Source organism: Bufo gargarizans, chromosome 1, assembly GCF_014858855.1.
Source record: "Bufo gargarizans isolate SCDJY-AF-19 chromosome 1, ASM1485885v1, whole genome shotgun sequence".
Classification (NCBI taxonomy): Eukaryota; Metazoa; Chordata; class Amphibia; order Anura; family Bufonidae; genus Bufo; species Bufo gargarizans.
In genome coordinates this window covers 45,128,694-45,153,467 of record NC_058080.1, presented here as the reverse complement: position 1 = coordinate 45,153,467, position 24,774 = coordinate 45,128,694, and the positions used below count along the sequence as shown (strand labels likewise).

The 24,774-nt window shown below is 47.5% G+C and overlaps 2 protein-coding genes across 7 annotated transcripts in view; one reads left to right on the top strand and one right to left on the bottom strand.

Moving 5' to 3' along the window:
- The window catches only part of CTNNA2 (catenin alpha 2), a 1,975,930-nt gene that overhangs the window by 1,121,563 nt on the left and 829,593 nt on the right, over positions 1 to 24,774 (top strand). The gene's annotated exons all lie outside the window — the stretch shown is intronic.
- LRRTM1 (leucine rich repeat transmembrane neuronal 1) lies at positions 8,012 to 10,732 on the bottom strand. The gene has a single exon (XM_044295283.1). It carries the CDS (start codon positions 9,993 to 9,995, stop codon positions 8,337 to 8,339), a length of 1,659 nt encoding a protein of 552 aa, XP_044151218.1. The 5' UTR covers positions 9,996 to 10,732; the 3' UTR covers positions 8,012 to 8,336.

Here is a 24,774-nt window from a genome sequence, read left to right as displayed (position 1 = left end):
AAAAAATAGAACATGTCCTTTTATTGTCTGCATTACGGACAAGGATAGGACTGTTCTATGAAGGGCCAGCTGTTCCGTTCCGCAAAATATGGGATGCACGCGGATGTCATCTATATTTTTTGCAGATCCATTTTTTGCACACCGCAAAATACATACGGTCATGTGCAAGAGCCCTTAAGCTCCTTGACCCTTTTTCTCATTTCTATTTCACTTTTATCTAGAGTTCTACCCCCTGGTTCCGTCTTTCTTTAATCAGTGTGTGTTATACTCAAATTTCATCCTGGCATAATGCTAAACAGTACGTCCGCACAGCAAAGGAGCGCCCATCACTCAGATCCTTCACCACTTCTCTGCTAAGCTCTCTCTTCCTGCACTGGTCACATGACGATTTCACTCAGGTCCTTCACCACTTCTCTGCTCTGCTGAGCTTTTGCTTCCTGCACTGGTCACCTGATCATGACATCACTCAGATCCTTCACCACTTCTCTGCTCTGCTAAGCTCTCTCTTCCTGAACTGGTCACATGACGATATCACTCAGGTCCTTCACCACTTCTCTGCTCTGCTAAGCTCTCTCTTCCTGCACTGGTCACATGACGATATCATTCAGGTCCTTCACCACTTCTCTGCTCTGCTGAGCTTTTGCTTCCTGCACTGGTCACCTGATCATGATATCACTCAGATCCTTCACCACTTCTCTGCTCTGCTAAGCTCTCTCTTCCTGAACTGGTCACATGACGATATCACTCAGATCCTTCACCACTTCTCTGCTCTGCTGAGCTTTTGCTTCCTGCACTGGTCACCTGATCATGACATCACTCAGATCCTTCATCACTTCTCTGCTCTGCTAAGCTCTCTCTTCCTGAACTGGTCACATGACGATATCACTCAGGTCCTTCACCATTTCTCTGCTCTGCTGAGCTTGTGCTTCCTGCACTAGTCACCTGATCATGACATCACTCAGATCCTTCACTACTTCTCTTTGTGCTGATCTCTCACCTTTTGCACTAGTCATCTGATCATGACATCACTCAGGTCCTTAACCATTTCTCTGCTCTTCTGAGCTATTGCTTCCTGCACTGGTCACCTGATCATGACATCACTCAGATCCTTCACCACTTCTCTGCTCTGCTAAGCTCTCTCTTCCTGCACTGGTCACCTGATCATGATATCACTCAGATCCTTCACCATTCCTCTGCTCTGCTGAGCTATTGCTTCCTGCACTGGTCACCTGATCATGACATCACTCAGATCCTTCACCATTCTCTGCTCTGCTGAGCTATTGCTTCCTGCACTGGTCACCTGATCATGACATCACTCAGATCCTTCACTACTTCTTTGCTCTGCTAAGCTCTCTGTCTTCCTGCACTGGTCACATAATGATAACATCACTCAGATCCTTCACCATTTCTCTGCTCTGCTTAGCTATTGCTTCCTGCACTGGTCACCTGATCATGACATCACTCAGGTCCTTCACAATTTCCATGCATTGCTGAGCTCTCTATTCCTGTACTGGTCAACTGATCATGACATCACTCAGGTCCTTCGCCACCACTTATCTCTCTCTAGGCCTGAGCTATGTTGCCACCAAAATTGTGCTATCCACCCCCACGCCCTTCTCTGCGTGCAGCGCTGGGCACAGAAAAGACTCTGTCTACTGTGCCAGTGCCACCCTAGGGTATATGTGCAGGGCCCCCAGCCGCCATGTGTGGCAGGCCCTGAAAGTAAAAAGCAATTACCCTCCACCGTCTAGGCCCCCTACTGATGCAAGCCCCGAAGCCTCTGAGTTGCACATACATACACATATACCCATAAAAACACAAACATACAGAGATATACCCTTAAGAACCCACATATGCACATAAGAACACATACATATACACCTAAGAACCCACCCATATACACATAAGAACATATACAGATATACACAAGTTTTAAAATGCTTTTCAAGTTTAAAAATCAAATCCTAAACTTATTTACCGAAGTCCCATCAGCATAGTGCGCTGCAGCGACACGTATCTAGTGTTGATTGCGAATATTCTAATTTTTATCGCGACTATCGGCACTTCGAGAATTCGCGAAGATGTAGAATATAGTGCTATATATTTGTAATTTTCTAGATTATTCTTTTTCAACAGTAACCTCCCTTCTTGCTTGTGGGCCAATGAGAAGGCTGCAATGTCTTTGTCACAGCTTAGCAACATCCCTAGCAGCCAATAGGAACGTTGCCTACCCCTTACTATATAAGAACCTCCCCAGCAGCCATTGTCTGCAGTATTTTGCAGATCTGATAGAGAGAGAGAGCAGGGACATTGCTGTGCTCTGTGCTTTACTGTGTCATTACATTAGATAGTTAGATTATATATATATATATATATATATATATATATATATATATATAATACAGATAGTTAGTGGAGATAGTCAGTGTAGGTTATATCCTGATATAGTGTAGCTGATAGGTTCCAGTGCAGGGTGTTAGGTGGTGTGACAATACTTAGTGCACCAATCAGTAATATGTAGTCAGACCTGCTAAAATGTGAAGTTGCACATATTACGCTAAAATATAATTAATTGCCGATTTGCGCAATTGTGAAAATAATGACTGGAGATCATGAATTCTAGAATTTATTGCGAATATTATGCGAAACATTCGCAAAATATAGTGAAAAAGAACATTGCCTATGCCGCTCATCACTACACGTATCATGAACATGACTGCTACGCCGGAATATGCATTGTAATATACGTATATACACACCGCAATTGCACATACAAATTAAACACACACAAATGAACGAATACACACGCACTCATGTTCATGTATACAGTACATACACGTGCACTCATACTTACAAAGGTTTATATATGGTATAGCTTTAACTTTATAGCTTTTAGTAATAGTTCTCTGCAAAGCTAATAATAACTGTATACAAAACTACTAAGAACCAGTAATAATTGTATGGAAAACTAGTAATTACTCTACTGAAAACTAATAACTCTATGCAAAACCAGTAATAACTGTGTGGAAGACTAATAATAACTCTGTGGAAAATGAGTAATAACTATTGAAAACTAGTAATAACTCTATGTAAAACTTGCAATTACTGCGTGGAAAACTAGTAATAACTGAAAAACTAATAATAATATTGGAAAACTAGAAATAACTGTTGGAAAACTAGTAATTACTCTTTGAAAAACTAATAATAACTGTTAGAAAACTAGTGATGACTGTATGGAAAACAAGTAGTAACTCTATAGACAGCTAGAAATAACTATCTGAAAAACTAGTAATACCTGTATCTAAAACTAATAATAATGGTATAGAAAACAAGTATTAACTGTATGGAAAACTTGAAATAACTGTATGAAATATTAGTACTAACTTTCTATAAACTAATATTAACTCTATAGACAACTCAAAAAAACTATTTGAAAAACTAGTAATAACTGTATAGAAAACTAGTAATAACTATGGAATACTAGTAATAACTGTATAGAAAGCTAGTAATAACTGCATAGAATACTAGTAATAACTGTATGGAATACTAGTAATTAACTATGGAAAAATAGTTATAACTGTATGGAAAACTAGTAATAACTCTTGGATAACTAGTAATAACTCTTGGAAAACGAATAGTAACTCTATAGACAGCGAAAAAAAAGTATTTGAAAAGCTAGAAATAACTGTATGGAAAATTAGTAATAACTGTATGCAATACTAGTAAGAACTGTATAGAAAACTAGTAATAACTGCATAGAAAAATAGCAATAACTGTATGGAAAACTAGTATTAACTCTTGAAAACTAGTAATAACTTTTGGAAAACTAATAACTTTTGGAAAACTAATAATAACTCTATAGACAGCTAGAAATAACTATTTGAAAAACTAGAAATAACTGTATAGAAAACTGGTAATAACTGTATGGAAAGCTAGTAATAACTATGGAAAATTTGTAATAACTGTATGGGAAACTAGTAATAACTGTATGGGAAACTAGTCATAATATTGGAAAACTAGTAATACCTCTGTGGAAAGCTAGCAATAACTCTTGGAAAACTAGTAATAACTGTATGAAAAACTAGTAATAACTTTTGGAAAACTAGTAATAAATGTATGGAAATTTATATATTTTCAGGCTCTTAACTAACTATTATCTTCATAGATTTTAGTAATAACAGTATAGAAAGCTATATGAAAAACTTGAAAAGGTAATGTAACCTGAGCTCCACTGTGTGTTATCTGAAGCCCATGATGCACTGCTTCCCAATGCTTCTTCTCATTCTCAGTAATCTGGGAGGAGCCTAGTTGGGTGCCCCCCCCCCCCCCCAAACCAATATCTGGGAGAGTAAACTAGCAGGATGCAAGTCCTGACCAAGAAAAAATATACCTATCTATCTCATATTTATCTATTATCTATTTATCTAATATCCATGTATTTCACATCTGTCCATCTTGTATTCACCCCTGAATCTCTTTTCTGTTTGCATACAGTAGACACACCAATATATATTCTGTATACGTACACAGCGAAAGACTGCGGACACATCAGGTCCATTGGTTTTACCCTATTCCAACCTCTATATTTATCTGTCTGTTATCTATCTGATCTATCTATCTATCTATTTATCTATCTATCTGATCTATCTATCTATCTATCTATCTATCTATCTATCTATCTATCTATCTCTCTATCTCATATCTATCTATCTATCTATCTATCTATCTATCTATCTATCTATCTATCTCATATCTATCTATCTATCTCCTATCTATCTATCTCATATCTATCTATCTATCTATCTATCTATCTCCTATCTATCTATCTATCTATCTCTCTATCTCATATCTATCTATCTCCTATCTATCTATCTATCTATCTATCTATCTATCTATCTATCTATCTCATATCTCTCTATCTATCTAATATCTATCTATCTCATATCTATCAATCTATATATCTATCAAATGCTTTATTGGCAGGACTATCTATTATCTATTTATCTAATATCCATCTGTTTCATATTTATCTATCTATCTATCTATCTATCTATCTATCTATCTATCTATTATCTATCTATCTATCTATCTATCTATCTATCTATCTCATATCTATCTATCTATCTATCTATCTCTTTATCTATCTCTCTATCTATCTATCTCATATCTGTCTATTTATCATAGATGTAATATGGAAGTATCCGTCTGCTAGTTGCCCTCGCACATGTATTATACATTCTCTGTACATAACGGTGCAGCAGACAGATCAGCTCCATCGGGATTATTTCAAAGATAAAACTAAATATTCTAACAAGTGAATCGTCTTTTAATGTGAGTGTCGGTCCTAATCATTCTTGTCTCCCGGGTGGTGGGGTCACTGGTGGGGGGTTCCTGAGGCATCACCCTTGTAGGGGCATTTACTTATAACATAGCTGCCACCTTCCCAGAGGGACCATTAATAACTACGCTCCTGTCACAAGACCCCAAACATCTTACACCAAAATCCCCGTGCTGGTGAGGACCCATACTGAGGGAACTGACCCCCACTCACAAGGACACTGGAGGACCTTTCCGTCAGACAGGCTCCTCTCCTGAGTATTGTCCAGGTAGTTCTCCCGTTACTTTGTCTCAGGATCTGTCAGCGGCAACAATGTTACAATTTTACAGAATTTTCTTTTATGTTGTTACTCATTAAGGTAATGGATTGTGCCTGAGTTCAGGGAGGAGGAGGAGGAGGAGGGGGGCACAGCCTCATCATCCTGCTGGTGATACGGCGGAGCTCTGTAGATGGCGCTGCGCCCATAGTAATCCTCACATCCTGGGACTGACCGGTCCTGATGAGACTCGCAGTCCCTCAATGGCTTTGAAATACAGTTAATAAATATATTATCTATCTATCTATTTCATATCAATTCTAATTCAAATAATTGGGGGAGGGAAGAGGGGGGTATGGGGTAGGTTTAGGGGATGGGAACACATGGGGATATAAGACTCTGGCATATCAGGCTTTATTCAGTCTATAGCAGGCAGTAATTCTATCTATCTATCTATCTATCTATCTATCTATCTATCTATCTATCTATCCAATATCTATCTATCTTTCTATCTATCTATTTCTATCTATCTATCTATCTATCTATCTATCTATCTATCTATCTATCTATCTATCTCATATCTATCTATCTATCTATCTATCTATCTATCTATCTATCTCTATCTCATATCTATCTATCTATCTATCTATCTATCTATCTATCTATCTATCTATCTCCACAGATCCTTCAGTACCAGGGTCAGCACCTTTGCCATCTTCAGACCACATTAGGGGGTTTGATGAGCCTCAGCTTTCATTCTAAGTTGCCTAGACAACAGCTGATTACAGAGGGGCCCCTCTGATGGGCCCCATCCCCCCCCCCCCCCCCCCCGACCACCTATTAGAACCAGTAACAGTTTTTCCTGCAGCTCCTCTGTGGGGGGGACGACAGATTACATTGCACCCATTACATGTATTGGTTATTGGGGACGACGACATTTCATTAACCCTTTATACCTTAATAGAACCAATGAAAACTGTGTCTTCCAACCCTAAAAAAAACAACCCTCACATTTGCAGCTTCTTCATATAAAAAAAAATTTTTAAACATTTTTATAATCATTAAAAAAAAGTCTCCTTTCTTTTCCTCTATTCGTAGAATTGGTGACTATTCTATTCTGTAGAGACTCTGGGCAAACGCCTGGTGCCTACTGGTAGATGTGAAATCGAGCGGGGGGCGGATTAACCCCTTCGAGTCATGGGTCACCGAAACATAACAGAGCCACCGCTGTGCATGTGACACGTTAACCCCTCCCTCCCTGCAACAGATTGCTTTATAAACCGCACCACCGTCCTCTTAGTGAACGGAATACGTTTTTTTTCCCTGACCGGGGGGGTTATTTCTTCCCATTAATTTGCATGCTGAATACGTCTGGGGAAATCAACCACCGCGGACATTTGTTTTGGTAAATGAAAATAATACTGATAGCAATCAAATCCTTTTTATGTTATAGTTGGACTTGATTCAGTTGCCATAGAAACATAGAAATTAAAGGGCGATGTTCATCCTTGCAGCTTGCATGTATATAATAGGTGTCGGTGCCTGGGAGGGCGGGGGGTGGGGGGGGGTTACATATCAATAGGTAGCCCTTTAAAGTGCATTGGATTTAGCCTTTAACAGTTTTCCATTGCCTCTGTTAACATAAGAAACATGAGCCACTACTACTCCCAGCATTGTAAAGTCTCTAATACAATTAAAAAGTCATAAAAATGCAATGAGAGCTAAATTTACCCTCACAGCCAGCAACATCTGCTCTATATAATAGACCTAATAAATGTTGTCTATACAGCCATTGATGGATCTGATGCAAAGAACACCTTAGCCTTGGCTACAAGATGTTCTCCCTTATTCACCTCACACGCTAAAGGAACCAAGATGTAGAGTCTTACCATTGTCTACAGTAGGTTCACAATTCCAGCCACTGCAAACAAATTTGAGCTTGGACAGTCAAGTCCATTGCACCATCAAAGCCTTAACCCAACACAGTTGACAAACTCGTAGATATCAGAGCTGAATTCGTATTTTTTTTCAGGTCTAAACACTTTCAAGAATAGGCAAAACCCACCACTTTCACGAAAGATGGAACAGCTACCTAGAATTTTTTTGCTGCATACATTTAACCCACACGAAGCACCTCAACAGGTGAACTGGATGCTTCCGAGACCCTGGCTTAGGCATCTGAGGAGGCTTCCAGATCTGCAGTGCTGACATGACCGGCTGCACTGGATGTAATATACAATCGAGCCATTAAGGGCTATCAAGCATCGATCCATCTATGGCTAAATCAAGGCTGTTTAATTTTGCTGGAGCACCAACAACTGCAGATGTAGTGGGAGGGGGTGAGGTCTCTCTCTGCTCTGACATTGATTTAGTAGGACACCACTCTGCAAATATTGTAAATGCTATTTTATTTTTTCCTCTTTTTTTTTTAAACATGGTAGTTTACAAAAAAAGAAATCAAGGTGGTACCTCTTTTTACACTCTTCTGAATATAGACAAATCTTCGTACCATCAGAATATTTTTTGTGTTTGTGTGTGTGTGTTTGTTTGCTTAACATCTCACTGTCCTGAAAGGTTTTTAAGACACAATAAAGCTAAAATGTCAAGTCTTTCCAGTAGATCCCCTCCCGGTGCCAAGTCAGGGAGCTTATCGGACAAAGAAGATCCCTCCAGCTTGTTGTCTATCTGCCATTGTTATTTGGTTGCACAATGTTTCCTTATTATTCCCATTGTAAGGTAAGATCACACCTCGCACTCCCGGGCGGGTTGCTGGTGACAGGAACAAGAACCATATTCATTAATGATTACCAAAGCTCCCTCAATGTGGTTGGGTTTGTAATCAACATAGTATTCCTGGGCAGACATTGCAGCCATTTGATGCATAGTCTGTTTTTGCTTTTGCTTCCTGCGTTGTGTCACAAAGCACTGCCTCAACTGTCTGAGGCTGGCCGGAAAACACTTCCAAGAAACGTACAACATCAAAACCACAATGAGGAAGGAGAAAATCAACGCCATAGTCCCCGTCACCACCTTATGAATTTGGACAGTGTTCTCGGGGTGCTCGCTGGGCATGGTGGCCATCAGGTTGTCTGTAGTCTTTTCCCCTTCTGTATCCTGTACATCATAGGTGATGGTGGTGACGGTGGCACTGTTGTAGGCGTTTTTGTCACTGTTGTTGAAAGCTGTATAAATGGCATTAGCACTGGTTGGATCTGATGGGTCCTCACACAGGTGGAAAGCATAGACAGCATCCTGAACATCCTCTCCTTGTGCATACTCCGGGGTGGTACACAGCATGTTGCCATCGTACCTACCCTTGAAGTTGCTCAGCCAGGAGGCCAAGGCACACACATTACGTCCACAGTCCCAGCTGTTCCCAGCCAGGGTGAGGCTGGTAAGAGATTTCCAAGAGTTGAGGATTCTAGGGTCAACGTAGGTGAGGCGGTTGGAGTCTAGGAGTAGGGATTCAAGATGAGGTACACTTTCAAAAACATGAGGTTCGATGTACTCAATCTCGTTGCCAGAGAGATCCATGTTTGTTAGTTTCCACACCCAGTCCAAGGAGTTAACTACTATAGTCACTTTATTCTTCCTCATGAAGAGAGAATGTAAAGAGAGGAGTCTTGGAAAATGAGCTAAATTCACCTTGACCAAGTCATTGTGCTCCAGGTGAAGCTCGGCAAGTTTAAACAAACCTGCGAAAGAGTTACGGGCCAAGCTCTTCAACTGATTGTATCCCAAGTCTAGGAACTCCAGACTGCGACAGTCCTGAAAGATCCTCACTGGCACAAACTTGATGGCATTGTAACGCAGCTGTAGGCTCGACAGTTTGCGTAGACCATGGAAAAGATCCGGTGCCAAGGCTTGTATGTTATTGTAGGATAGGTCCAAACTGCGTAAGTTGGGCAACGGTCGGAACGTGTGGTTGGCCAGATGGGTTATTTTATTGGCGCTGAGTGTGAGTTCTTTGACTCGACGCAGTTTTTGAAAGGCATTGACTTCCACTGTTTCTATGTGATTGTGATCCAGATAGAGCCACGTGAGCTGCATTAACCCCGTGAACTGTCCGTCTTGCAGCTCGCTGATGCTGTTGTACCGCAGAGACAAGCCCATCACGCCCGACAGGTTGCCAGGCAGCTCGGTGACATTCTGGGATTCACAGTACAAAAATCTGCCCTCGCAGCGACACACGCGCGGACAGCCGCTATTCACCAGGGGAAGCATTTTAATAAATATGCCCAGTGCGCACAGTATTAACCCCGGGGGCTTTCTCAACATCCAGTTTAAACAGAGACCAATGAGAAGGAAATCCATTAGCAAATACGTTTCCAAATTTTCTCGAGAATGTCCATTGAAATCGTCGCCAATGTCTACATCATATTGGAATAGAATACATGTCATAGGTCAGCAGCGGAGAGACAGGTAGCAGACGGGAACATGCAGCATTTAAAGTTCATTCGTATAGGTAGGTGAGTCGGGCTTTTTCATGTTAAACGCTGATGGAAAAGGGTGGAGGGGGGGGACACAAAAGATGGAATTGAATTAAAAAAGTGTCTTACCCACCCTTCTTTTCCAGAGAGTGACAAGCTCCATTCAGCCGCTTGCTTTGTGTTTTGGCTAATTAGATGCGGCTCTAAAAGGACCCCTCTGTGCTGGTAATACAGTAGCTTTCAGCTTCTTGGACGCTGGCAGCCTTACAATGCCCCCCTTTGCTTGTTCTCAATGAGCTGAAAGGGAGCGAGGGGTGGGCAGGGGGGGAGCGGGGGGTCCGGTTACCTTTTCTTTTTTTTTTTTTTTTTTTATATTTTCTTGTCGAGCTGACTTGTAGGACCTTCAAGGATCTGGATGGACTCCTTTTCTTTTTTTGTCCCTGCGGTTAAGATTGTTGTGACATTCTGGAAGGAACTCCAAACTCTTTGCTAATAAGGAAGCCACCACGACATCTGGCGAGCTGCTTAACGTCCATCATCTGAAAACAACCCCACAATATTAAAAAAAATAAAAATAAAGAAATCCTCCAAAAATTCTCCTTTCCAAGTCAATTATTAAGCGTGGTCATCTTCTGCTGGGGTTCTTGCCTTGTTTTTTTTTTTCTTGTTTTTTTTCTTTCGGGAAGGCTGATCCTTAAGAAAGGCAGAGAGCAGAGATTCCTTCCCTTCAGCTGAGGCAGTATGTTACTAGCGCAGGCTGAGGCACACTGAGTGGTGTAAGCTAGTCATGATTGTACGCCTGCACAGAGACGCTCAGACATGGGCAGATTGAAAAGGGGTGGGCATTAAACCAACATTTTACTGAACCAGTAAAGTAATATATGTTCCTTGCTGATGAAATGGAAAATACTTTAAGCTTCTTCCCTCATTGCCTTATAGCAGAGCCTGGCACAGGAGCCGAGACGTCTTCTCCATTTACTTCTCGTGTTTTTGTATCTTTTATTGTCTCATTGTCTGGTGTTGTGTCTGTGCTGTCCTGTGTGATCGTGTATATTATACATGTGTGTGATAGATAGATAGATAGATAGATATGGGATAGATAGATAGATAGATAGATAGATAGACAGATATGGGATAGATAGATAGATAGATAGATAGATAGATAGATAGATAGACAGATATGGGATAGATAGATAACAAGTTCAAAGAGGAGTATATTAGCGTCTGGAAAAACGACATAAGAACATCCCAGAAGCTGACAGTATACCAGAGCCTGCAGAGGGAGTACAAACTGGCCCCATATCTGGAGAAACTCCCCAATCCAAAAGACAGACAGATCCTGAGCCGGTACAGACTAAGCGCCCACAGCCTGCTCATTGAATCCGGGCGTCATCGACAGAGGTACATGCCCAGGGAGAGCAGACTGTGCCAGCAGTGCGACCAGGAGGCCGTGGAGGATGAGGCTCATTTCCTGCTGCGGTGCCCCAAATACTCAGCAGTGAGAGAGACTCACTTCAGGAGACTGTCTGATCTCTGCCCAGACTTCACCTCCATGGAGGAGGAAGAGAGACTCCCCATACTGCTGGGGGAAGAGGAGAACACAGCGGCCATAGCAGCACAATATATTACTGCCTGCCATGGACTGAGAGGAGCCTGATATACTATGGACTCCTATACCCCCACCCTGGACCTGTCCCCACCCCCAACCCTACCCAATTATTTACCACATGCTTTGGCAATGCTAAAATGTATTTAGTCCTGCCAATAAAGCTGATTTGATTTGATTTGATTTGATTTGATAGATAGATAGATAGATAGATAGATAGATAGATAGATAGATAGATAGATATGAGATAGATAGATATGAGAGAGATAGATAGATAGATATGAGATAGATAGATAGATAGATAGATAGGAGATAGATAGATAGATAGATAGATTTGAGATAGATAGATAGATAGATAGGAGATAGATAGATAGGAGATAGACAATCTATCTAGATCTGCTTCTGTCCCTGGCTGGAGCATTGGACATCAGAGACTATGTATATACTGTATACGATCAGCATGCAGCACCTGGAGATTATTATACCGTTACTTGGCAGCCCAGCATCCTGCTGTACAGAGGCAGTTTGGTATACACATGCAGCCTGGAGTACAGCACAGAGGCAGCCATATGCAGCAATGCAGCTTGGTGTGTTGATGCAGCCTAGTGTACAGATGCAGCCTGCTTTAAAGAGGTGGCATAGTATATATATATATATATATATATATGTATATATATATATATATATATGTGCAGCCTGGTGTACAGATGCAGCCTGGTGTACAGGTGCAGCCTGGTGTACAGATGCAGCCTGGTGTACTGGTGCAGCCTGGTGTACAGATGCAGCCTGGTGTACAGATGCAGCCTGGTGTACAGATGCAGCCTGGTGTACAGATGCAGCCTGGTGTACAGATGCAGACTGGTGTACGGATGCAGCCTGGTGTACAGATGCAGACTGGTGTACGGATGCAGCCTGGTGTACAGATGCAGCCTGGTGTACTGGTGCAGCCTGGTGTACTGGTGCAGCCTGGTGTACAGATGGAGCCTAGTGTACAGATGCAGCCTGGTGTACTGCTGCAGCCTGATGTACAGATGCAGCCTGGTGTAGAGATGTAGTTTGGTGTACTGGTGCAGACTGGTGTATAGATGCAGCCTGGTGTACAGATGCAGCCTGGTGTACTGGTGCAGCCTGGTGTACTGGTGCAGCCTGGTGTACAGATGGAGCCTAGTGTACAGATGCAGCCTGGTGTACTGCTGCAGCCTGATGTACAGATGCAGCCTGGTGTAGAGATGTAGTTTGGTGTACTGGTGCAGACTGGTGTATAGATGCAGCCTGGTGTACAGATGCAGACTGGTGTATAGATTCAGCCTGGTGTACAGATGCAGCCTGGTGTACAGATGCAGCCTGGTGTACAGATGCAGCCTGGTGTACAGATGCAGCCTGGTGTACGGATGCAGCCTGGTGCACAGATGCAGCCTGGTGTACTGGTGCAGCCTGGTGTACTGGTGCAGCCTGGTGTACAGATGCAGCCTGGTGTACTGCTGCAGCCTGATGTACAGATGGAGCCTGGTGTAGAGATGTAGTTTCGTGTAGAGATGTAGTTTGGTGTACTGGTGCAGCCTGTTGTACAGATTCAGCCTGGTGTACAGATGCAGCCTGGTGTATTTATGCAGCCTGGTGTATAGATGCAGCCTGGTGTACAGATGCAGCCTGGTGTACAGATGCAGCCTGGTGTACTGGTGCAGCCTGGTGTACTGCTGCAGCCTGGTGTATTTATGCAGCCTGGTGTACAGATGCAGCCTGGTGTATTTATGCAGCCTGGTGTACAGGTGCAGCCTGGTGTACAGGTGCAGCCTGGTGTATAGATGCAGCCTGGTGTACAGATGCAGCCTGGTGTACAGATGCAGCCTGGTGTATTTATGCAGCCTGGTGTACTGGTGCAGCCTGGTGTACTGCTGCAGCCTGGTGTATTTATGCAGCCTGGTGTACAGATGCAGCCTGGTGTACAGATGCAGCCTGGTGTACAGATGCAGCCTGGTGTACAGATGTAGGCTGGTGTACTGGTGCAGCCTGGTGTACTGCTGCAGCCTGGTGTATTTATGCAGCCTGGTGTACAGATGCAGCCTGGTGTACAGATGCAGCCTGGTGTATAGATGCAGCCTGGTGTACAGATGCAGCCTGGTGTACAGATGCAGCCTGGTGTACTGGTGCAGCCTGGTGTACTGCTGCAGCCTGGTGTATTTATGCAGCCTGGTGTACAGATGCAGCCTGGTGTACAGGTGCAGCCTGGTGTACAGATGCAGCCTGGTGTACTGGTGCAGCCTGGTGTATTTATGCAGCCTGGTGTACAGATGCAGCCTGGTGTACTGGTGCAGCCTGGTGGACTGGTGCAGCCTGGTGTACTGCTGCAGCCTGGTGTACAGATGCAGCCTGGTGTACAGATGCAGCCTGGTGTACAGATGCAGCCTGGTGTATAGATGCAGCCTGGTGTACAGATGCAGCCTGGTGTACAGATGCAGCCTGGTGTACTGGTGCAGCCTGGTGTACAGATGCAGCCTGGTGTATTTATGCAGCCTGGTGTACAGATGCAGCCTGGTGTGCTGGTGCAGCCTGGTGTACTGCTGCAGCCTGGTGTACAGATGCAGCCTGGTGTACAGGTGCAGCCTGGTGTACAGATGCAGCCTGGTGTATAGATGCAGCCTGGTGTACAGATGCAGCCTGGTGTACAGATGCAGCCTGGTGTACTGGTGCAGCCTGGTGTACAGATGCAGCCTGGTGTATTTATGCAGCCTGGTGTACAGATGCAGCCTGGTGTGCTGGTGCAGCCTGGTGTACAGATGCAGCCTGGTGTATAGATGCAGCCTGGTGTACAGATGCAGCCTGGTGTACTGGTGCAGCCTGGTGTACAGATGCAGCCTGGTGTACTGGTACAGCCTGGTGTACTGCTGTAGCCTGGTGTACAGATGCAGCCTGGTGTACAGATGCAGCCTGGTGTACTGGTGCAGCCTGGTGTACAGATGTAGCCTGGTGTACTGGTGCAGCCTGGTGTACAGATGCAGCCTGGTGTACAGATGCAGCCTGGTGTACAGATACAGCCTGGTGTACGGATGCAGCCTGGTGTACGGATGCAGCCTGGTGTACAGATGCAGCCTGGTGTACTGGTGCAGCCTGGTGTACAGATGCAGCCTGGTGTACTGGTGCAGCCTGGTGTACAGGTGCAGCCTGGTGTACAGATGCAGCCTGGTGTACTGGTGCAGCCTGGTGTACAGATGCAGCCTGGTGTACTGGTGCAGCCTGGTGTACAGATGGAGCCTGGTGTATTTATGCAGCCTGGTGTACAGATGCAGCCTGGTGTACAGATGCAGCCTGGTGTACAGATGCAGCCTGGTGTACGGATGCAGCCTGGTGTACAGATGCAGCCTGGTGTACAGATGCAGCCTGGTGTACTGGTGCAGCCTGGTGTACAGATGGAGCCTGGTGTATTTATGCAGCCTGGTGTACAGATGCAGCCTGGTGTACAGATGCAGCCTGGTGTACAGATGCAGCCTGGTGTACGGATGCAGCCTGGTGTACAGATGCAGCCTGGTGTACAGATGCAGCCTGGTGTACTGGTGCAGCCTGGTGTACAGATGCAGCCTGGTGTATTTATGCAGCCTGGTGTACAGATGCAGCCTGGTGTGCTGGTGCAGCCTGGTGTACAGATGCAGCCTGGTGTACTGGTACAGCCTGGTGTACTGGTGCAGCCTGGTGTACAGATGCAGCCTGGTGTACTGGTGCAGCCTGGTGTACAGATGGAGCCTGGTGTATTTATGCAGCCTGGTGTACAGATGCAGCCTGGTGTACAGATGCAGCCTGGTGTACGGATGCAGCCTGGTGTACAGATGCAGCCTGGTGTACGGATGCAGCCTGGTGTACAGATGCAGCCTGGTGTACAGATGCAGCCTGGTGTACTGGTGCAGCCTGGTGTACAGATGCAGCCTGGTGTATTTATGCAGCCTGGTGTACAGATGCAGCCTGGTGTGCTGGTGCAGCCTGGTGTACAGATACAGCCTGGTGTACTGGTGCAGCCTGGTGTACTGCTGCAGCCTGGTGTACAGATGCAGCCTGGTGTACAGATGCAGCCTGGTGTACTGGTGCAGCCTGGTGTACAGATGCAGCCTGGTGTACTGGTGCAGCCTGGTGTATTTATGCAGCCTGGTGTACAGATGCAGCCTGGTGTACAGATGCAGCCTGGTGTACAGATGCAGCCTGGTGTACTGATGCAGCCTGGTGTACAGATGCAGCCTGGTGTACTGGTGCAGCCTGGTGTACAGATGCAGCCTGGTGTATTTATGCAGCCTGGTGTACAGATGCAGCCTGGTGTACAGGTGCAGCCTGGTGTACAGATGCAGCCTGGTGTACTGGTGCAGCCTGGTGTATTTATGCAGCCTGGTGTACAGATGCAGCCTGGTGTACTGGTGCAGCCTGGTGGACTGGTGCAGCCTGGTGTACTGCTGCAGCCTGGTGTACAGATGCAGCCTGGTGTACAGATGCAGCCTGGTGTACAGATGCAGCCTGGTGTATAGATGCAGCCTGGTGTACAGATGCAGCCTGGTGTACAGATGCAGCCTGGTGTACTGGTGCAGCCTGGTGTACAGATGCAGCCTGGTGTATTTATGCAGCCTGGTGTACAGATGCAGCCTGGTGTGCTGGTGCAGCCTGGTGTACTGCTGCAGCCTGGTGTACAGATGCAGCCTGGTGTACAGGTGCAGCCTGGTGTACAGATGCAGCCTGGTGTATAGATGCAGCCTGGTGTACAGATGCAGCCTGGTGTACAGATGCAGCCTGGTGTACTGGTGCAGCCTGGTGTACAGATGCAGCCTGGTGTATTTATGCAGCCTGGTGTACAGATGCAGCCTGGTGTGCTGGTGCAGCCTGGTGTACAGATGCAGCCTGGTGTATAGATGCAGCCTGGTGTACAGATGCAGCCTGGTGTACTGGTGCAGCCTGGTGTACAGATGCAGCCTGGTGTACTGGTACAGCCTGGTGTACTGCTGTAGCCTGGTGTACAGATGCAGCCTGGTGTACAGATGCAGCCTGGTGTACTGGTGCAGCCTGGTGTACAGATGTAGCCTGGTGTACTGGTGCAGCCTGGTGTACAGATGCAGCCTGGTGTACAGATGCAGCCTGGTGTACAGATACAGCCTGGTGTACGGATGCAGCCTGGTGTACGGATGCAGCCTGGTGTACAGATGCAGCCTGGTGTACTGGTGCAGCCTGGTGTACAGATGCAGCCTGGTGTACTGGTGCAGCCTGGTGTACAGGTGCAGCCTGGTGTACAGATGCAGCCTGGTGTACTGGTGCAGCCTGGTGTACAGATGCAGCCTGGTGTACTGGTGCAGCCTGGTGTACAGATGGAGCCTGGTGTATTTATGCAGCCTGGTGTACAGATGCAGCCTGGTGTACAGATGCAGCCTGGTGTACAGATGCAGCCTGGTGTACGGATGCAGCCTGGTGTACAGATGCAGCCTGGTGTACAGATGCAGCCTGGTGTACTGGTGCAGCCTGGTGTACAGATGGAGCCTGGTGTATTTATGCAGCCTGGTGTACAGATGCAGCCTGGTGTACAGATGCAGCCTGGTGTACAGATGCAGCCTGGTGTACGGATGCAGCCTGGTGTACAGATGCAGCCTGGTGTACAGATGCAGCCTGGTGTACTGGTGCAGCCTGGTGTACAGATGCAGCCTGGTGTATTTATGCAGCCTGGTGTACAGATGCAGCCTGGTGTGCTGGTGCAGCCTGGTGTACAGATGCAGCCTGGTGTACTGGTACAGCCTGGTGTACTGGTGCAGCCTGGTGTACAGATGCAGCCTGGTGTACTGGTGCAGCCTGGTGTACAGATGGAGCCTGGTGTATTTATGCAGCCTGGTGTACAGATGCAGCCTGGTGTACAGATGCAGCCTGGTGTACGGATGCAGCCTGGTGTACAGATGCAGCCTGGTGTACGGATGCAGCCTGGTGTACAGATGCAGCCTGGTGTACAGATGCAGCCTGGTGTACTGGTGCAGCCTGGTGTACAGATGCAGCCTGGTGTATTTATGCAGCCTGGTGTACAGATGCAGCCTGGTGTGCTGGTGCAGCCTGGTGTACAGATACAGCCTGGTGTACTGGTGCAGCCTGGTGTACTGCTGCAGCCTGGTGTACAGATGCAGCCTGGTGTACAGATGCAGCCTGGTGTACTGGTGCAGCCTGGTGTACAGATGCAGCCTGGTGTACTGGTGCAGCCTGGTGTATTTATGCAGCCTGGTGTACAGATGCAGCCTGGTGTACAGATGCAGCCTGGTGTACAGATGCAGCCTGGTGTACGGATGCAGCCTGGTGTACAGATGCAGCCTGGTGTACTGGTGCAGCCTGGTGTACAGATGCAGCCTGGTGTACAGATGCAGCCTGGTGTACAGATACAGCCTGGTGTACGGATGCAGCCTGGTGTACGGATGCAGCCTGGTGTACAGATGCAGCCTGGTGTACTGGTGCAGCCTGGTGTACAGATGCAGCCTGGTGTACTGGTGCAGCCTGGTGTACAGGTGCAGCCTGGTGTACAGATGCAGCCTGGTGTACTGGTGCACAGATGCAGCCTGGTGTACTGGTGCAGCCTGGTGTACAGATGGAGCCTGGTGTACAGATGCAGCCTGGTGTACAGATGCAGCCTGGTGTACTGGTGCAGCCTGGTGGACTGGTGCAGCCTGGTGTACAGATGCAGCCTGGTGTACTGGCGCAGTTTGGTGTATATATGCAGCCTGGTGTACAGTTGCAGCCTGGTGTATATATGCAGCCTGGTGTACAGAAGCAGCCTGGTGTACAGATGCAGCCTGGTGTACAGATGCAGCCTGGTGTACTGGTGCAGCCTGGTGTACTGGTGCAGCCTGGTGTACTGCTGCAGCCTGGTGTATTTATGCAGCCTGGTGTACAGATGCAGCCTGGTGTGCTGGTGCAGCCTGGTGTACAGATGCAGCCTGGTGTATAGATGCAGCCTGGTGTACAGATGCAGCCTGGTGTACTGGTGCAGCCTGGTGTACAGATGCAGCCTGGTGTACTGGTGCAGCCTGGTGTACTGCTGCAGCCTGGTGTACAGATGCAGCCTGGTGTACAGATGCAGCCTGGTGTACTGGTGCAGCCTGGTGTACAGATGCAGCTTGGTGTACTGGTGCAGCCTGGTGTATTTATGCAGCCTGGTGTACAGATGCAGCCTGGTGTACAGATGCAGCCTGGTGTACTGGTGCAGCCTGGTGTACAGATGCAGCCTGGTGTACTGGTGCAGCCTGGTGTATTTATGCAGCCTGGTGTACAGATGCAGCCTGGTGTACTGGTGCAGCCTGGTGGACTGGTGCAGCCTGGTGTACAAGATGCAGCCTGGTGTATTTATGCAGCCTGGTGTACAGGTGCAGCCTGGTGTACAGATGCAGCCTGGTGTATAGATGCAGCCTGGTGTACAGATGCAGCCTGGTGTACAGATGCAGCCTGGTGTACTGGTGCAGCCTGGTGTACAGATGCAGCCTGGTGTATTTATGCAGCCTGGTGTACAGATGCAGCCTGGTGTGCTGGTGCAGCCTGGTGTACAGATGCAGCCTGGTGTATAGATGCAGCCTGGTGTACAGATGCAGCCTGGTGTACTGGTGCAGCCTGGTGTACAGATGCAGCCTGGTGTACAGATGCAGCCTGGTGTACAGATACAGCCTGGTGTATAGATGCAGCCTGGTGTACAGATGCAGCCTGGTGTACTGGTGCAGCCTGGTGTACAGATGCAGCCTGGTGTACTGCTGCAGCCTGGTGTACAGATGCAGCCTGGTGTACAGATGCAGCCTGGTGTACTGGTGCAGCCTGGTGTACAGATGCAGCCTGGTGTACTGGTGCAGCCTGGTGTATTTATGCAGCCTAGTGTACAGATGCAGCCTGGTGTACAGATGCAGCCTGGTGTACGGATGCAGCCTGGTGTACGGATGCAGCCTGGTGTACAGATGCAGCCTGGTGTACTGGTGCAGCCTGGTGTACAGATGCAGCCTGGTGTACAGATGCAGCCTGGTGTACAGATACAGCCTGGTGTACGGATGCAGCCTGGTGTACGGATGCAGCCTGGTGTACAGATGCAGCCTGGTGTACTGGTGCAGCCTGGTGTACAGATGCAGCCTGGTGTACAGATGCAGCCTGGTGTACTGGTGCAGCCTGGTGTACAGGTGCAGCCTGGTGTACAGATGCAGCCTGGTGTACTGGTGCAGCCTGGTGTACAGATGCAGCCTGGTGTACTGGTGCAGCCTGGTGTACAGATGCAGCCTGGTGTACTGGTGCAGCCTGGTGTACAGATGGAGCCTGGTGTACAGATGCAGCCTGGTGTACAGATGCAGCCTGGTGTACTGGTGCAGCCTGGTGGACTGGTGCAGCCTGGTGTACAGATGCAGCCTGGTGTACTGGCGCAGTTTGGTGTATATATGCAGCCTGGTGTACAGTTGCAGCCTGGTGTATATATGCAGCCTGGTGTACAGAAGCAGCCTGGTGTACAGATGCAGCCTGGTGTACAGATGCAGCCTGGTGTACTGGTGCAGCCTGGTGTATTTATGCAGCCTGGTGTACAGATGCAGCCTGGTGTACAGATGCAGCCCGGTGTACAGATGCAGCCTGGTGTACAGATGCAGCCTGGTGTACAGTTGCAGCCTGGTGTATATATGCTGCCTGGTGTACTGGTGCAGCCTGGTGTACAGATGCAGCCTGGTGTACGGATGCAGCCTGGTGTACAGATGTAGGCTGGTGTACTGGTGCAGCCTGGTGTACAGATGCAGCCTGGTGTACAGATGTAGGCTGGTGTACTGGTGCAGCCCGGTGTACTGGTGCAGCCTGGTGTACAGATGCAGCCTGGTGTACAGATGCAGCCTGGTGTACAGATGTAGGCTGGTGTACTGGTGCAGCCTGGTGTAGAGATGTAGTTTGGTGTACAGACACAGCCTGATGTACAGGGACAACCTGGTGTGCACTTGCAGCCTAGTTTAAAGATGTAGCCTGGTGTACAGAGGCAGCTTTGTGAATAGATGCATCTGGATGTACAGTGTCCGCCTAGTTTACAGGGGCAGTCTGGTGTACAGATATGGCCTGGTGTACAGAGACAGTCTGGCCTACAGAGGCAGTCTGGTGTACAGGGGCAGCCTAGTGTATTGAGACAGCCTGGTGTACAGGGGGAGGCAGTCTTGTGTACAGATTTAATGTGATCTGGTGTACAGAGGCAGTCTGGTGTACACACAGTCTTTTTTACAAATATAGCTTTGTGTACAGAGACAGACTAGTATACGGAGACATCCTGGTGTACAGATGCAGTTAGTTATACACAAGACAGTCTGGAGTACAGAGACAGTCTTGTGTATAGTTTGGGGTATAGATGCAGTCTGGTGTACAGGGTCAGTCTGGTGTACAGGGTCAGTCTGGTGTACAGGGTCAGTCTGGTATACAGGGTCAGTCTGGTGTACAGAGTCAGTCTTATGTACAGGGTCAGTCTGGTGTACCGCGTCAGTCTGATGTACATGGTCAGTCTGGTGTACAGGGTCAGTCTGGTGCACAGGGTCAGTCTGGTGTACAGGGTCAGTCTGGTCTACAGGGTCAGTCTGGTGTACAGGGTCAGTCTGGTCTACAGGGTCAGTCTGGTGTACAGGGTCAGTCTGGTCTACAGGGTCAGTCTGGTGTACAGGGTCAGTCTGATGTACAGGGTAAGTCTGGTGTACAGGGTCAGTCTGGTGTACAGGGTCAGTCTGGTGTACAGGGTCAGTCTTATGTACAGGGTCAGTCTGGTGTACAGGGTCAGTCTGGTGCACAGGGTCAGTCTGGTGTACCGCGTCAGTCTGATGTACTTTGTCAGTCTGGTGTACAGGGTCAGTCTGGTGTACAGGGTCAGTCTGGTGTATAGGGTCAGTCTAGTATACAGGGTCCAGTCTGGTGCACAGGGTCAGTCTGGTGTACAGGGTCAGTCCTGGTGTACAGGGTCATTCTGGTGTACAGGGTCAGTCTGATGTACAGGGTCAGTCTGGTGTACAGGGTCAGTCTGGTGCACAGGGTCAGTCTGGTGTAAAGGGTCAGTCTGGTGTACAGGGTCAGTCTGGTGTACAGGGTCATTCTGGTGTACAGGGGTCAGTCTGATGTACAGGGTCAGTCTGGTGTACGGGTCAGTCTGGTGTAAAGGGTCAGTCTGGTGTACAGGGTCAGTCTGGTGTACAGGGTCCAGTCTGGTGCACAGGGTAAGTCTGGTGTACAGGGTCAGTCTGGTGTACAGGGTCAGTCTGGTGTACAGGGTCAGTCTAGTATACAGGGTCAGTCTAGTATACAGGGTCAGTCTGGTGCACAGGGTCAGTCTGGTGCACAGGGTCAGTCTGGTGCACAGGGTCAGTCTGGTGCACAGGGTCAGTCGGGTGTACAGGGTCAGTCTAGTATACAGGGTCAGTCTGGTGCACAGGGTCAGTCTGGTGTACAGGGTTAAAAGAAGAAAAGGTTCTAGCACTACAATACAGTTGTGTTGAGTCTTTCTCTTTCTTGTAACGACTAAGGACAGTTGTCCAAAATGTGTCAACTACCTCATGGTGTAAGGATCTGTTCACGGATCATGGTTATTGTCACGTGAAATAAAGAGAAAGACTCAACACAACTGTATTGTTGTGCTGGAACGTTTTCCTCCTTTTGAATGCTTTAAGGACCTACCTTTTAGTTTAGGGCATGCGGAACAAACCAGGTGAGATGGAATCATACGTTTATGGTGTACAGGGTCAGTCTTGTGTACAGAGGCAGTGTGGTGTACAGAGGGCAGTATGGTGTACAGAGGCAGTGTCGTGTACAGAGGGCACTGTGGTGTACAGAGGCAGTCTGATGTACAGAGGCAGTATGGTGTACAGAGGCAGTGTAATGTACAGAGGCAGTATGGTGTACAGAGGCAGTGTGGTGTACAGAGGCAGTGTGATGTACAGAGGCAGTGTCATGTACAGAGGCAGTGTCATGTACAGAGGCAATCTGGTGTACAGAGGCAGTCTGGTGTACAGAGGCAGTGTGGTGTACAGAGGCAGTGTCGTGTACAGAGGCAGTGTGGTGTACAGAGGCAGTGTGATGTACAGAGGCAGTCTTATGTAGAGATGCAGTAAGATGTACAGAGGCAGCATGGTGTACAGAGGCAGTATGATGTACAGAGGCAGTATGATGTACAGAGGCAGTATGATGTACAGAGGCAGTGTGATGTGCAGAGGCAGTGTGATGTACAGAGGCAGTATGGTGTACAGAGGCAGCGTGATGTAAAGAGGCAGTGTGATGTACAGAGGCAGTATGGTGTACAGAGGCAGTATGGTGTACAGAGGCAGTATAGTGTACAGAGGCAGTGTGGTGTACAGAGGCAGTGTGATGTACAGAGGCAGTGTGATGTACAGAGGCAGTATAGTGTACAGAGGCAGTGTGATGTACAGAGGCAGTATGGTGTACAGAGGCAGTATAGTGTACAGAGGCAGTATGGTGTACAGAGGCAGCATAGTGTACAGAGGCAGTATGATGTACAGAGGCAGTATGGTGTACAGGGGCATTATGGTGTACCAAGGCAGTATAGTGTACAGAGGCAGTGTGATTTACAGAGGCAGTATGGTGTACAGAGGCAGCATGGTGTACAGAGGCAGTATGATGTAAAGAGGCAGTGTGATGTACAGAGGCAGTATGGTGTACAGAGGCAGTATGGTGTACAGAGGCAGTATAGTGTACAGAGGCAGTGTGATGTACAGAGGCAGTGTGATGTACAGAGGCAGTATGGTGTACAGAGGCAGTGTGGTGTACAGAGGCAGTATGGTGTACAGAGGCAGTGTGGTGTACAGAGGCAGTGTGATGTACAGAGGCAGTGTGATGTACAGAGGCAGTATGGTGTACAGAGGCAGTGTGGTGTACAGAGGCAGTATGGTGTACAGAGGCAGTATAGTGTACAGAGGCAGTGTGGTGTACAGAGGCAGTGTGATGTACAGAGGCATGTGATGTACAGAGGCAGTATGGTGTACAGAGGCAGTGTGGTGTACAGAGGCAGTGTGGTGTACAGAGGCAGTGTGATGTACAGAGGCAGTGTCATGTACAGAGGCAGTGTCATGTACAGAGGCAATCTGGTGTACAGAGGCAGTCTGGTGTACAGAGGCAGTGTGGTGTACAGAGGCAGTGTCGTGTACAGAGGCAGTGTGGTGTACAGAGGCAGTGTGATGTACAGAGGCAGTCTTATGTAGAGATGCAGTATGATGTACAGAGGCAGCATGGTGTACAGAGGCAGTATGATGTACAGAGGCAGTATGATGTACAGAGGCAGTGTGATGTGCAGAGGCAGTGTGATGTACAGAGGCAGTATGGTGTACAGAGGCAGCATGGTGTACAGAGGCAGCGTGATGTAAAGAGGCAGTGTGATGTACAGAGGCAGTATGGTGTACAGAGGCAGTATGGTGTACAGAGGCAGTATAGTGTACAGAGGCAGTGTGGTGTACAGAGGCAGTGTGATGTACAGAGGCAGTGTGATGTACAGAGGCAGTATAGTGTACAGAGGCAGTGTGATGTACAGAGGCAGTATGGTGTACAGAGGCAGTATAGTGTACAGAGGCAGTATGGTGTACAGAGGCAGCATAGTGTACAGAGGCAGTATGATGTACAGAGGCAGTATGGTGTACAGAGGCAGCATAGTGTACAGAGGCAGTATGATGTACAGAGGCAGTATGGTGTACAGGGGCATTATGGTGTACCGAGGCAGTATAGTGTACAGAGGCAGTGTGATTTACAGAGGCAGTATGGTGTACAGAGGCAGCATGGTGTACAGAGGCAGTATGATGTAAAGAGGCAGTGTGATGTACAGAGGCAGTATGGTGTACAGAGGCAGTATGGTGTACAGAGGCAGTATAGTGTACAGAGGCAGTGTGATGTACAGAGGCAGTGTGATGTACAGAGGCAGTATGGTGTACAGAGGCAATGTGGTGTACAGAGGCAGTATGGTGTACAGAGGCAGTGTGGTGTACAGAGGCAGTGTGTGTACAGAGGCAGTGTGATGTACAGAGGCAGTATGGTGTACAGAGGCAGTGTGGTGTACAGAGGCAGTATGGTGTACAGAGGCAGTATGGTGTACAGAGGCAGTATGGTGTACAGAGGCAGTATAGTGTACAGAGGCAGTGTGATGTACAGAGGCAGTATGGTGTACAGAGGC